At 42.7% G+C, this 14,275-nt stretch overlaps 1 protein-coding gene and 2 non-coding genes across 3 annotated transcripts; all 3 read left to right on the top strand.

Moving 5' to 3' along the window:
* The first annotated feature begins 2,694 nt into the window (after nucleotides 1-2,694).
* RPL18A (ribosomal protein L18a) lies at nucleotides 2,695-7,844 on the top strand. Its single transcript, XM_088454638.1, has 5 exons — nucleotides 2,695-2,797; nucleotides 3,864-4,043; nucleotides 6,176-6,305; nucleotides 6,488-6,597; nucleotides 7,702-7,844. The coding sequence occupies exons 1-5, from the start codon at nucleotides 2,780-2,782 to the stop codon at nucleotides 7,792-7,794; spliced, it is 531 nt and encodes a 176-aa protein (XP_088310764.1). The 5' UTR covers nucleotides 2,695-2,779; the 3' UTR covers nucleotides 7,795-7,844.
* Nucleotides 3,538-3,665, top strand: LOC148538410 (small nucleolar RNA SNORA68). The gene has a single exon (XR_015872418.1). It is a non-coding gene; the product is annotated as a small nucleolar RNA SNORA68 (small nucleolar RNA).
* Nucleotides 4,250-4,378, top strand: LOC148538409 (small nucleolar RNA SNORA68). Its single transcript, XR_015872419.1, has one exon. It is a non-coding gene; the product is annotated as a small nucleolar RNA SNORA68 (small nucleolar RNA).
* Nucleotides 7,845-14,275: the final 6,431 nt, after the last annotated feature.

Raw genomic sequence — 14,275 nt, 5'->3', positions numbered from 1 at the left:
AATCGCGCAGTGTTTGGTCATTAACGATCAACGATGCGCGCTCCCGCTGGTCGTTTGATCGTCTCGTCAGTCGACTGAACATGCAGGTCAATTTCACTTGATCTATTAAAGATAATTTGCAAATCGTTCAGACTGAAAGATAAAATTTCAAGGGAAAAAATCAAGGGAAATCGTTTAGAGATTGGACAGGGATTAGATCGTCTAGTGGATGTGCCCCATAACCCACCCGTCCCGCAGCCTAACCTTAACCCTCCCCTCTCACAGCCTAACCACCCCCCTAACCCACCCACCCCGCTGCCTAACCCTAACCATCCCCCAAAACCACCTGTCCTGCAGCCTAACCCTCCTGTACCACAGCCTATCCCTAACCCTCCCCCTAACCCTAATACTTACTACTGCAATATGTCTGTATTCTGACAGTCGGGATGCTGCTGTCGGTATTGTGACCGTCGGCATCCTGACTGTTGGGATGTTGATTACATCCTGTGTCAGATGCATTCCATAGAATACCCTGGTGGACATTCTATTTGATGGGCATTCTATTTGATGGGCAAAAGTAAGTTCTAGTGAGTATCCCCTTGCTACATATAGGGGTACATTCAATTAAATGCAATGTTGAGATGTACCAATACTTATGGTAGCCCAGCATAGCTTCATTACGAGTATTCCCAGGCTGTTCCAACAATTATTTACACACATTGCAAATAATTGAATAACTCTCCATACTTTGTCTTCCTTATTGAAGAAATATGAACATCCTATAAAGGGGCCCATGCTTTAGGCGGCCTGAAAAACTGAACGTCTAGCGTTCAGTCCTTCAGGTCGCCGGGTGCGGTGCCCGCACTGAACGCCGTTTACTGAACGTCTTTCAGTGCAGGATCCCGACCTCCTATCTTGGAATATGAGGAACCTGACAATCGTCGTCAGGTTGACCAGCATGTTCCGTAGATAGTCGGGGTCGGCAAGGACCCAGCGTGTACGCACATCACTTGTCCTTGCCAGCTATCCATTACATGACTTTGTCAACAATGTGACCAAAACCTCCTGGTTTTGGTTGGATCGTTCTAAAAGTCGTGTAATGGATAGGCCCCTTGAGACTGTGATGCTTAAGAATAAGAAGTTTATTTCAAAACTAATTGAACACATGCATGGTTCTTGTCATGCCCATTTCACTTTGTAGTAGGAAAGGCTGGGCCATTTTGCTTGTGTATCCCCCATGCTAAAAGTTCCCAGTCAGTCCCTGTTTATAGTGATAAACCATGATTTATACCAAGCTAGAATATAAGCCGGATAAATGTCAGTCTAACAGTTGTACACTGGAGATGAGGGAAGGCCCGTTCCAGAATGAATCCACGTGCGCCTCCTCTCCCCCTGTAGTTCTCACTACCTGCCCCTGGAGCTGCCATGACCTCCTGGCTACCAGTGTTCTAAGCAATGACTGTGACACGTGCATGTTCATTACTGCACGCATGGGAACGATGGGAGAAGGGGAGAAAGAAACATGGGAGGGAGTATTGAAGAGAGAGATGGGTGGGAGAAATGAAGAGAGAGTGACGGAGAAGAGAGATGGGAGGAGGGAGAGAGAGATTAGAGAAGGGTGAGAGAGTGAGATGGAAGCATGGGTGCAACTACCATAGGTGCAAGGGGCCCAGAGCTGAGGGTGGACCATCTTCCTTGTCAAAGTTACATCTGTTATATACATTTTTCACCATCGGGTGGTACATAGGGGTCCTTACAAACCTATTCTATGGGGTCTTCAAATATATCTAGTTATGCGCCTGGATAGGACAAAGAGGGGAGAGAGATTGGAGAAATAGGGGTAGATGATTGTAGGGTGTGGGAAAGAAAACTGCATCAGGAACAATAGCTAATGACGGGTCCAACATACTATTAAGGTATAATCTGGTGTAACAAAAATATACACGTTATCAGTTTGTAAAGCATACTGTAATGATATCTCTGTGTTCTGTATATCTATAACCATAGACGTAACTACCATAGGTGCAAGCGGTGCAGCTGCTATGGGGCCCAGAGCTGAGGGGAACCCATCTTCCTTGTCAAAGTCAAGGGGCACATCCACTAGCAGACTGTGAAAAGACTGCACGATTACGACATTGTAATCGTGCAGTCATTTCACAGTCTGTGCTGTGGCACCCTCCCTCATCCCCGAACATGGCCAATCTGTCGTTATCGGCAGATTGAACAGCATGTTCGGGCAATGATAAATGTCAAACACGTCCAGCAGGAGCGCGCATCGCTGGTCATTTTTTACATTAAGCTGCCCGACTTTTGCCCGATTAACAAGCGATTAAACGATAACCATGTCGTTATCGTTCAATCCCTCTGTTTAATCGGGTAGTGGATAACCGTCTTTACATGTGATATATTTTTTTTTTTCACCAGTGGTTGGTACATAATGGCCCTTATAAACATTTGTTATGGGGCCTTAAAATACCTAGTTACGCCCCTGTCTATAACTTAGACTTCCTCACATGCACAAATACATGTATAGTATATGTGATATGAGATAGCATAGATGCGTGTACTGCATTTTAGCTGAGCCTGAGTCTGAGAGCCCTGCTCTGGCATTGGCAAGTCAGAAGTTCAGAACAGCCCATCCGTTCCATGTACTACTAGACACCGTATGACTGACAGGTAGGTCACCCAATGGAAAGCCGAGATGTTGAAACCTCCGTCCAATATAGAAGCAGCAGCGGAGTGACGAGGGGCGGCGCAGATCTAGCACTTCCTTTCGCTCGGCGGCAGGGATCGAGACAGCATGAAGGCGTCCGGCGTTGTAAGCTTAGCCGGGAGACAGGCCGTGGTGGGGGCAGGAGGGAGTGGATCCTTGTGCTGGGACTCCCCCCTATGACACTGCGTGTGCCGGCTCCGGGGGGAGGCCGCCTGTGCATATGTTAGAGCATCTGATACAGGTCTTCTCCCTTGCGGCCTACATCATGGCGGCCTCAACTCGGCCATGTGGACCCGGCACAGGATAGTTGGCAGCGGTGTTTGCCTGGGAGGGGATGTCTCCTTACTGCTAGTCCTAGATGTGAAGGCACAATGTGTTGTGGGCGAAAGGCCGGACCAAGCGTTACCGGAGGCAGGGGGGGTCTGCGCCTATATACTTTATCCCCAGCTCTGGTGCCCTGATCGTAGGCTGGCTGGCCCTTGTGGTCTCATACAGATTGGCGGTCCCTGTGCCCCACGGCACGCCCTATTTATCGTTGCATCGTACATATATGTACTCCTGTATGTTCCGGCCATTCCTGCCCTATGCATCCGAGGTCTGGTGCTACACTCGCTCTTTGTAAGGTGGCTATATATACCCAACAAGGTGCAGATTAGTTAAGTGGACTGTCATTTGAGCATAGAGCTAAACACTGCTATCCAACTGTACCCTATTTGTCAGGGCCACTTTAGTATATAGATCTGTAATTCTGTGAGTTGCAAGTAGATTGTTTGGAAATAAATATGTACCTATACCCCCAAAGGAGGAGTTATTGTCTGGGAAGTATATACATGCATTTAGGCTATCTTGCACATAAACCCAAAGTTCATTGTATTTATTCCTTGAACTTGTCTGTTGTGCAAATATTAACTGTATCTTGTCGCCTTTCTTGAGCAGATGTGCTCATGACAGTGAAATAGAAGATACAACAGTTTGTGTATATGTACGCCGTTGCCACTTTCTCAAATATCTTCATAGCACAATTACAGCTGAAGTGTGGCATATCATATAACTGAGCCTTATGACATCTGAAATTCCCAACTTAGTTGTGTTGTGAATGCGCTTAGTACTTGTCCTAAAAGGTGGGAGTGGTGATCAATCTGTTCAAATTTTAATTTTTTCCCCTCTGCAGTTAAGAGAGTATAAAGTCATTGGGCGCAGTCTGCCTACAGCCAAGACTCCCTCACCACCTCTCTATCGTATGCGAATTTTTGCACCCAACCATGTTGTTGCCAAGTCTCGGTTCTGGTACTTCGTTTCTCAACTGAAAAAAATGAAGAAGGCTTCTGGAGAAATTGTATACTGTGGGCAAGTAAGTGTTACTGGTATAATATGTATGCATAGCACAGGATACTAGAGCATTGCTCTCCCAAATGCAGCTGGTGGTACTAAGGTTTTGACATGGTTAACAAATTCTTAACCTGATATATTGTTGCTTTATTGGTAATGCTCCCTTTATGATGCCATGAGACATTTTTTTTTTTAAATTTAAACTGCTGTAATCTGATATTTTACAAAGGTGCACACAAAACCCAAAGATTATTAGTTGTGTAATAATCTTGTCTGGTGTGCATAAATTATATTTGTACCTTGTCGCCTTTCAAGAGCTGATATGCCCATGGAAGTGAAACTGAAGGTTCTACAGATGTCCAGAGAATATACACAGATTATCCTGATTTTTAGCGGTATATTTACTATAATGTGGGTTTTTAGAAGTGGAGTTGTTACCCATCACAACCAATCAGATCCTAGTTATGGGTGTAGTAGGTATTGCCGCCGGCCACATGCTGACAGAGGCAGTCTGACAAGGGTGAAGATCCAGATTGTCCCTAAGGTAAGTATCGCTAATCTAACCCCCCCTTCCCCTAGCCTAACCATCAAGGGGGGGGGGGGCCTACCCCTAAGTCCCCAATGGGAGCCCTAACCCTCCTCCCCACCCCCGCGGCCGTCCGCGCCTGGCTTACCTTTGTTCGGTATGCCGGTATTCCAGCGTATGGTTAATGACAGGCATCGAGTTTTCGACGCCTGTCATTAGTACCACGCCGATTTTAAAAAGATTGGAAGCCAGCGGTCGGCATTTAGACCGTCTGCTTCCACTCTACATCCCCTAGTTGTTATCTTCTAGATGGTGCTAGATAAATAAGTAGAATCTGGTTGCTATGGTAAACAACTCCACTTCTAAAAACCTGCACTTCAGTAAATATGCCCCCTATTGTATGTTTTTAGGATTTAAGTAATCCTTTAGGTGTAATCTTTAAATTTGCATTGTAGGTTTCAGTAGTTTATTATCCATAATGCCACATTACAGGTGATCTAGGAAACTCCATATGGGGATTATGTAGAATGAGTTAGTCACTAATGTATTCATGATGGCTCTACTATTGTGTGCGTCCTTAAGGGGCCTATACATTATGAACTTTGTTCAGAAAGTCGGGTAATGGATAGCCAGCAAGGACCAGTGATGCACGTGCACGCTGGTTTCTTGCCGTCCCCGAATGTCTAGTTAACATGCCCGTCAACCCGACAACTATCGTCCGCTTCGGCATGTTCAGGGATAGGAGGTTAGGCTCGTTCACTGAATGACGTCCAGTGCTGTGCCTGTACCTCGGCGACATGAGGGGCTGGGACGTTCAGACTTTCATGTCATGTAGTGGATAACCCCCTTTAGACCGCCAATGTAATCTTGTACAATAGAGGATTTTTTGATAATCCAATGGTGAATGACTCTTAAGAAGTGACGGTTGGTTTCCCTACAACTTTCTAGCTTTTGTAAGGAATGTTTCATGAAGCAAGAGTATATATCTTACTATGGCATATTGTTGCCTTTTTAGGGAGCATTACCCTGGAAGTTTGCTAATAGTGCAACTAAAAGATGCTGTAGGAGTCTAGTCATTACAATTGATATGTTAACATTAAGGAACATCAAAATAAGTCAGTGCACAAATAGCTTTTTCATTTGTTACTTTCTATTGTTTATCATAGTTGCCTAATACAGGTTGATTCTCCCATATCCAAAATGCTTGGGACCAGGGGTATTTTGGATATCAGAATATTCTGTATTTTGGAATATTTGCATAAAATGGTTAAATATCTTGGGAATGGGTCCCAAATCTAATCGCAGAATGCATACACACAGCCTGCAGATAATCTTATACAATATTTTCAATAATTTTGTGGCTCAAACAGTTTGTGTACATTGGGCCATCAGAAAGCAAAGGTTTCACTATCTGTTATGCTAAAAAAAAATATTGTATTTGAATATGGAGAGACTCAACTGTGCTCTTTAACCCACCTTATATAGTGGTTTTGCTTTTTTTTTCCTGTCAGACTAGGTCAGCTCTAGAATGGTTTCAAGTGCCATCAATTCTCTTTGGCTTTATATCCCACTAATAGTGGGCAGATAGCTTGTCTTGGGACTATTGCTGACAATGTTAACTCTTGCAGGTTTTTGAAAAAACTCCACTGAAAGTGAAGAACTTTGGCATCTGGCTGCGCTATGACTCTCGCAGTGGAACACACAACATGTACAGAGAGTACAGAGACTTGACTACGGCTGGTGCTGTGACACAGTGCTGTAAGTAGACTTTTTTTATTATTATTATAGCCTTCTCATCGGTTGGCATTGTGACCCAATCATGGAGTACAGTCAAGTATGTTCTCTTATCTTGCTGCACATGTGGTCCCATTTTCAACATGAATTCTCATGACCTAATTGTCAAAGCGTTCACATGACAAGTGCTTATTCTACTCTTGCAGACCGTGACATGGGTGCACGCCATCGTGCTCGTGCCCATGCCATTCAGATTATGAAAGTTGAGGTGATTCCTGCCAGCAAATGTCGCAGACCTGCCATCAAGCAGTTCCATGTAAGTGATGTACCTCTCGTGCAGCTCTGACTTAGTTGCAGCTCATCTGAATTTTGTGATGTACCTTTTTTCCTTCTTGTAGCTATTTACTGTTGTGTTTTTTTTGTTCACATTTTGACCCCTATACATACAAGCTAAGGAGGGGAGGAGCAGGGAAATTATATTTTACTAATTTAAAGATGGCTGCCGCCATAGTTTTGGGAAGAGGAATCACTTATAATAGACATGCGACACTGAATTGAGGGGTAAAAAAGACTGCATTCATTTTGAGGCTGGGTCTTATATGCTGCACAGACTTGCTGTTGGCAAGAATTTTTTAAAATGTAAGCTGTATTTATAAATGCAGAAATTCTAAAATGTGTAGGCATACTGAACAAAATAGAGAAGTAGGTAAATAAATGGTGGGCTGCAATTATCTTCTCTACAGGTGCCACATGCCAGAAAACATGGTGCCAATATGGTACTACATAGAGACGACAAACACTTTATAGGCCCTCTAGACTAGGGGTGGGCAATAAGCATCCCCCAGCTGTTGTAGAACTACAATTTCAGCATGCCTTGCCACACTTGTGCTGTTTACCATGCTAAAACTGATGCCGGGCATGCTGGCATGTCTAGTTCAACACCATTGCCCACTCCTGCCCTGGACCTCTTTTGCACTTGAAAATCTTAGATGAACTGTAAAAGCTTCCTGTCTAAAAATGTGAAATGGCTGATAGCAGAGCACTATTGCGGGTATTTAACTGCATAGTAAATGTACTAAAGCTTGCATAAGTGTGTAACCCTTGTAACAAATGCAACTCGTGTTTATGGTTTCATTGAAGGCTGTGGTGTAGAATATATAGAAAATTGCATTCATTTTTTATTTTTTATTTTTTATTTTTTTTTACTACAAACTATTCTTGGCCTATTTGAAAGCAATTATAGCTGCTTATTTACCACCACAATGTAGATGCTTGTTTTCCATGAAATATGGTGTCCTTTGTCTCTGAGAATAAAATGTGAGAAGCGCTTAGTTGCTACCTCCATCCACCTGTTATCACTTTAGATCTGATATAGATGATGGATATAATGTTTTGGTCTCTCCTCTATATTTTTCTTTAGGACTCCAAGATCAAGTTCCCTCTGCCACATAGGGTTCTGCGTCGCCAGCACAAGCCCCGCTTTACCACCAAGAGACCAAACACCTTCTTTTAAACAAGGCAAAAACTCTCTTGCTCTATGGTCAAATAAAAGTTTTGTCTGGATATGTAGTCTTTGTAATGAAATGGGGGGGCGTCAAGATTTTTAAGAAGTAATTTTTTTATTTTTACCACCATGAAATATGAATCCTGCATTCCAGATAATTGGATTTTTCATATTTTGAAGGGGAAAATTCAGTTTCAGTACATTGCATTGTCTAGAGGGTAAAGCCTGTTCAACAGTGACATAGCTACTTGATAAAAATGTGGTCTTCAGATGGCTCTCCTTAAACCGGTAAATCATGGTATCCTAGTGTCCATTTTAGCCACAAGCTAAGGTCTTCAGGAACAGTGCTTAGACCAAAAGAGGAACCGTTTAAGGCTTTTTATGCTGAAAGATTGCCTCCTGCTATTTCCTACTTATTATACGTATTAATGGCTATATTGCACTCATGTTTTGACTGCAATCCAATATATGAAGTGGGTCAAAGGTATATCTTCCATTTGATTAAACTCTGTTGCTACTTGGACTCTGCTGACCTCTTAACATAATGCCTCAGTTTGTACTTTCAGCTGCTGCTAATGCAATAGAATGGTCTGCAGTGGCAGGACCAGTGCTCTGATCACATAGTGCCCCACCCTCCCCCTCATGAAGAGAAATGTATTTGTAACAAAGAGGAAAATGCCATTAGGTGGGAACAAAATAATAGTCTGAACAAATTTCTTACGTGTGGCCATTGGTGGTACTGAGTCAGTGCATACGTTTTATAACCCTAGTTATGACTCCCAAGTGTCAGTAGTGGTGTAAAGTGGAAATATTGTGATGTTGACCGTGGTGTTTAGGTGTTGAAGCTGTGTGGTATGTACAGTATTAATCAACTGTATTTCATTTAATGTGACCACTGCTATCCCCGACAGTTCTAGAACCAAGGATGCTGGAGCATTGGTGGTGTACCTGTCTCACTTGTGGGTGTTTTGAAAATAGTTCTCTAAACAAAACTGCTAACTTTGTTTTATATTTCACTTTTTAAAGAAAAAAAAAAAAGAAAATTATCTCTTCTAAACTAAACAAATGCAGTTAAGTGAAAAAAGATTTTGGCAGACATATATCTACAATTGACAATGTTGATAGAAGGATGATTCTTGCTTCTGCATAGATAACATAAGCTGATAAAGCATAAACTGAATCCTTAGGAGTGATATATGTCTTAGTTAACAAACTATTAATATACTTGTTCATCACTAGTATGTATTGATTTACCTTTTGTGTTCCAATTTATCTGATTTGGACAGTATACTTGTCAGCCCATCCCAGACACTAAGGATAGACTGACATTACACATTTACAGTTTGTAAACTATTAACACTTGGTTTACCTGTGACGTGTCTGTGCTATGATTAGTATTGGACAAACATTCTTGCAAACATGTTAGTGCATTTATTTGTGTAACTTAGTACAGATTGATATGATTGCAGGTTTGTTTAAAAAAAAAGCACTTTCAAATGCCAACATGTGCTCTTTTTTGAGTGTTCCACGTCATACTAGTGCACAGGTTCTCGCAAACTGTGTCCTCAGGACCCCAAACAGTGCATGTTCTCCAGGTCTCCTCAAAGTGAAATTAGCTCCACCTGTAGATTTATTAAAATGTGTCAGTGAGTAATTACAACCTGCTAGGTGACCTAGAAGTGATTTGTGTGGGGTCCTGAGGACTGAATTTGAGAACCAATGTACCAGTGGTTTCCTCTCATTTGGTGCTGATATTGCAGTTATTTTGGGTGTACCACTCTCCATATTAACATGACTTAAATTACACACTGCTATTTGATTGTTCCATATCATCATAAAACATGGATTTTCTCCCTTTGAGGAATCTGAAAACTTGTGTATTATTTAAGGAAGATTCTGAATATGCATTACGTTGGCTCTGCGTCTAAGAAAATGGTTTCAGGCCTTTTGGTTTAAAAAAAAAAAAAGCAAAAATCTATCTACAAATTAGATAGGGTGTCTGGGTTCAGACTGTATGACAATACTGCAGCCTGCATCCATCTCAGAGGTAAAGTCAAGCAGTAGCAGTATGATTCATACTATGTACAGAGGCCGTTAATAATGCAGGGAGCAGATCTAGTAGAGTGAGAGCTACCAGAATGTGAGAAAAGGAGGATAGCTAAAGGTTGCAGATTAATCCTCTCCAGCCCTGAAGAGGCTTTGATAGAGCTGTGATCAAAGGACATTTTCTTCCCCAACCTATTTATACAGCGCCAGCATGTTCTGTTGCGCTTTACAATCTCTGATGGGTTTATTCATAAAAATGTAACATTGCTAATCTGCATTTGGAAATGCATGCACACTAGAAGCACTGTAACAAACCAAATGGTGTTTTATAGTTCTTTCATAGAGCAGGTCATGCGTTTTGAACTCTGGTTACTTGATATGGGTGGTTATCTTTTTAAGGAAGGCCTAATGAGGAAAGAACAATTGTTATCTTTTAATTATAGTGTGCCGCAAGGTGTCAACAGCTCTGTACAGTATTTAAAGATTAAAAACATACCAGTGATGAACAGGTTTTTAAAAATTACAAGTAATGACAAACAATTAAAAACCCAATGACCATGAGTAGGGGGGCAAAAGACTTGCCAAGGCTAGTATAAGCAATCAATAATTTATGGTAGATAACTCATTTTCTTTGAGGTCCTTAGGGAATAATTCATGGGGAATATTAAGCTTCAAGGCGGGAGAAGGTAGAGCAGTCATACACCAGAAACACTCTTACACAAAATGAGGGAATCTGTGTCCGAAATAAAAATGTACCCATGCTGCCAGGTGCGTCAGGGTGGGTACCCTATGGACCTCGAAGAAAAGGAGTTATGTAGGTAAGTTCAAACTCTAATTTTCTTAAGGGTCCATAGAGATCCACAGGGATACCATGGGGATGTCCTAAAGCAGTTCCCCCTAGGGTGGGGGATGCTCCTGAGCAGAAAGGAGCACTCGTTGCCCAAAGGAAGTATCCTGAGAGGCAAAAGTATCAAAGGCATAGAACCTAATAAAAGTGTGGACAGAAGAACACGTAGCTGCCTTGCACAATTGTTCAGCAGAGGCACCACGACTAAATGCCCACGATGGCCATACAGACCAAGTAGAATGTGCTGTCACTGTGCATGGGACAGGCAGATCTGCCTGTGTGTATACCTGAGAGAGAGTCATGCGTAGCCATCTCGCCAGAGTCTGCTTATTAGGTGGCCATCCTCGTTTGTGAAAAACAATACAAAAAGAGCATCTAATTTTCTAACAGAGTTTGTACGCTCCATGTAGATACGGAGAGCACGCACTACAACCAGGGAGGCTTTGGAGCCTGAAAAGCTGGAACAACAATTTCTTCACATGAAAATGGGACACTACCTTAGGAAGGTAACCCTCCCTTGTATGAAGAACAGCTTTATCCTGGTGAAATATAAAAAATGGGGAGCAACAAGAAAGCGATGCCAACCTGTGTGCAGAAGAGATAGCGAGGAGAAAAAGTGTTTTTGCTGTCAACCATTTCAAATCTACAGGGTCCAGAGGTTCAAATAGGGGAGCTTGTAGCCCCATAAGAACCAACAACAAATCCTGCTGTGCTACCGGTGGAACAAAAGGATGCTGAACTCTCAGAACTCCCTGAAAAAAATTCTAATATCTGGTAATGAGGCAATCTTCCTCTGGAACGAGAATGACAGTGCAGAAACCTGCACTCTCAAAGTGGCCAGGCAGAGACCACGGTCTAAACCCGCCTGGAGAAAAGCCAGTATTGTGGAAATACTGAACACCTTAGGAACATACCTCCCGTGGGCACATCATTGACCAAAAGCATGCCAAACCATGTAAAAGATGAGGGCAGAGGCAGGCTTTCGTGCCCTAAGCATTGTCTGAATTACAGAACTGGAAAAACCTTTTGCTCTTAAGATGGAAGATTCAACAGTCACGCCGTCAAAGCCAGACGAGGTAAGTCTGGATGCCGGCAGGGACCCTGTGTTAGCAGATCCTGCCAGAGGAACAGGATACGGACTGTCTATGGATAGATTCTGTATGTCGTGAACCAGTGATGTCTGGGCCAAGCCGGAGCCACCAATATTACTGTTTCGCCTTCTTGCTTGAATTTCCTGAGAACTCTTGGGAGGAGGAAAGAGTTACGCCAGCTTGAAAACTGCCAGTGTGTAAAACAACCGGAGTCTGTGCCAATATCAGAAGGTCGTCCAGATATGACAGAATTCTGACACCTGAGAGGCCGTCATGACTGCCATTATTTTGGTAAATACCCGGGGAACTGGCAATAGGCTGAAGGGTAGAGCCTGAAATTGGTATTGTTGCTGAAGGACAGCAAAAATTGCTGGTGGGATGGTATAATAGGAACATGCAGATATGCATCCTGAATGTCCAGGAAAACCAATTATTTTGGTTTGAAGAAGCCGGCCTCCCACCCTAGGATCCCCCAGAAGGAGGCCCCACCTTATCAGGCAGCGGGTTTGTCGTCCGGCTTAGAAGCTGGTCGTCTTGCCGGGCCAGACCTCTGTTTGTTGCCTTGATATTTTGCAAAAACTAGACTTCTTAGAGGAAGGTTGTTCCTTTGCTCGTCCCTGAGAACGGAAGGACCGAAAATAAACCTGTCTAGACTTTATAGTCGCCGTAGATGGCAAACTTGCTGACTTTGAAACTGACAGAGTAGCTATTATTTTATCCAACTCTGCTCCAAAAAGTACTTTTCCATAGAAAGATAAACCTTCCAGCACTTTCTGTGATCCTGTATTAGCTTTCCAGGATCTTAACCAAAGGGCCCTGCGTGCCACTATTGAAGCTGCTGATGCTTTAGATAGAAACTAAAATTCCAGCATCTACGGCAGCTCCTCCCAGATAGGAAGCGCCTTCCCGTATATGGTAGATATACATAATCTGTTCGCTGGTAGCATTTTGTAGAGAATTTTCCAATGCTCCTATCCATTCTTCAAGAGCCTTGGCTATCCAGGCTAAAGCCATAGCTGGGTAACCACTCCAGATGATGAAAAGATTGTTTTGAGACATGCTTCAATGTTTTGTTTTGTTTTTAATTAAGTGCTTTTTTATTAATTTTCAAAAAAGAAAACAACAACAAAGAGACAAACATAAAACAAACATAATACAAAATAAAAGGATTTAAGACTAGCATATCATTGATGTCATATTACAATGAGCAAACAGACTAGCATATAACACCCATATACAACAATTGTCCACAAATACATATACATACACACATATACATAAACACATATATATATATATATACACACATATTCTTTCCCCTCTCGCACGCAGCAATAAGTGATTATGTAGCATTATTTCCCCCATTGGTACTATTACATAACAGCACTAAATGAAGAATTGGAAACAGAGAGCCGGTGATGTGTGGTCTGAGCATGAGCAGAATTAAGCCATTTGGTCCATATGTGTTCAAACTTAGATTCAGCGTTTCTAGTCAAGTAGGTATATTTTTCATGTGCAATTGTGGCAGAGACCAATGACAACCAATCATAATACTCCGGTCCTGTGGAGGCCATCCAGGAGCGGGCAATGCAAACTTTGGCCAACATGCAAACATTCAGTACATATTGACGAGTGTGTCTATCAAGCAGATGATCTTCTATAATTCCAAGCGTACATACAATAGGAGTAAGAACAGCCCGCGGAACTCCTGTAGAGGAGATTACCCTGAGTATTTTGTCCCAGAAAGACATAATCTGCGGACATTCCCAAAGCAAATGCCAAAAGTTGGCCGATGGGGCACTACACTTAGGACAATTTGAATCTGAACGACCACCAAACCTAAACAGACGATCAGGGGTTAAATAAACCCGGTGCAATAGGAATAGCTGGATTTGTTGGAAACAAATTGAGGTGGTAGCTAATTGTGGGCATCCCAATGCATCCCGCCATGAATCGTCCTGTATTGCACCCAGATTAACCTCCCATTTAGCTCTGAGAGCTGGCAGATCATCATGATGGTGAGCCTGCATTACAAAGGAGTAGGCATGAGAAACAAAACGACAAGATCTGCCTACAGACAAGAATTTTTGGACAAGGGAATCTTGAATGTTTGGGGGAGTACCAGGGAATTGGGCTGCCAGCGCATGTCTAAGTTGCAGATATCTAAAGAAATGTGACCGTGGGAGGCCAAATTCAGACTGTAACTGACTAAAGGATTTAAGTACACCTGCATTATATAGCTGTCCCAAGGAAACCACTCCCCACCTGCCCCAAGTCCCCCTAGTCTGCAACGCCAAAAGTTCAGGCAAAGCTCGAGAGCACCATAATGGAGTAGCCGGATCTAAACCCTGTGTCTTCAGAATTTTTGAGACAGAGTGCCATATTCTGACAGCTTGAGTAAGTATAGGTAACATATTGTTAGATATATTACCACTAAGTAGTGCCTGCAGAGGAGTATGACCTGGAGTAACTTGGGAGATCATAACAGAATGTAGGGCCAGAGGGT

The sequence above is a fragment of the Taudactylus pleione genome, unplaced genomic scaffold (assembly GCF_031769625.1).
Source record: "Taudactylus pleione unplaced genomic scaffold, aTauple2 ptg000040l, whole genome shotgun sequence".
NCBI lineage: Eukaryota > Metazoa > Chordata > Amphibia > Anura > Myobatrachidae > Taudactylus > Taudactylus pleione.
The sequence above is the reverse complement of the archived record's forward strand: the minus strand, read 5'-3'. Positions and strand labels throughout refer to the sequence as shown.

Bases quoted from the DNA above. Each gene is read 5' to 3' on its own strand.
- RPL18A (XM_088454638.1), top strand. The intron at 4,044-6,175 runs GTAAGTGTTACT...TAACTCTTGCAG, and splicing joins AAATTGTATACTGTGGGCAA to GTTTTTGAAAAAACTCCACT. The intron at 6,598-7,701 runs GTAAGTGATGTA...ATTTTTCTTTAG, and splicing joins CTGCCATCAAGCAGTTCCAT to GACTCCAAGATCAAGTTCCC.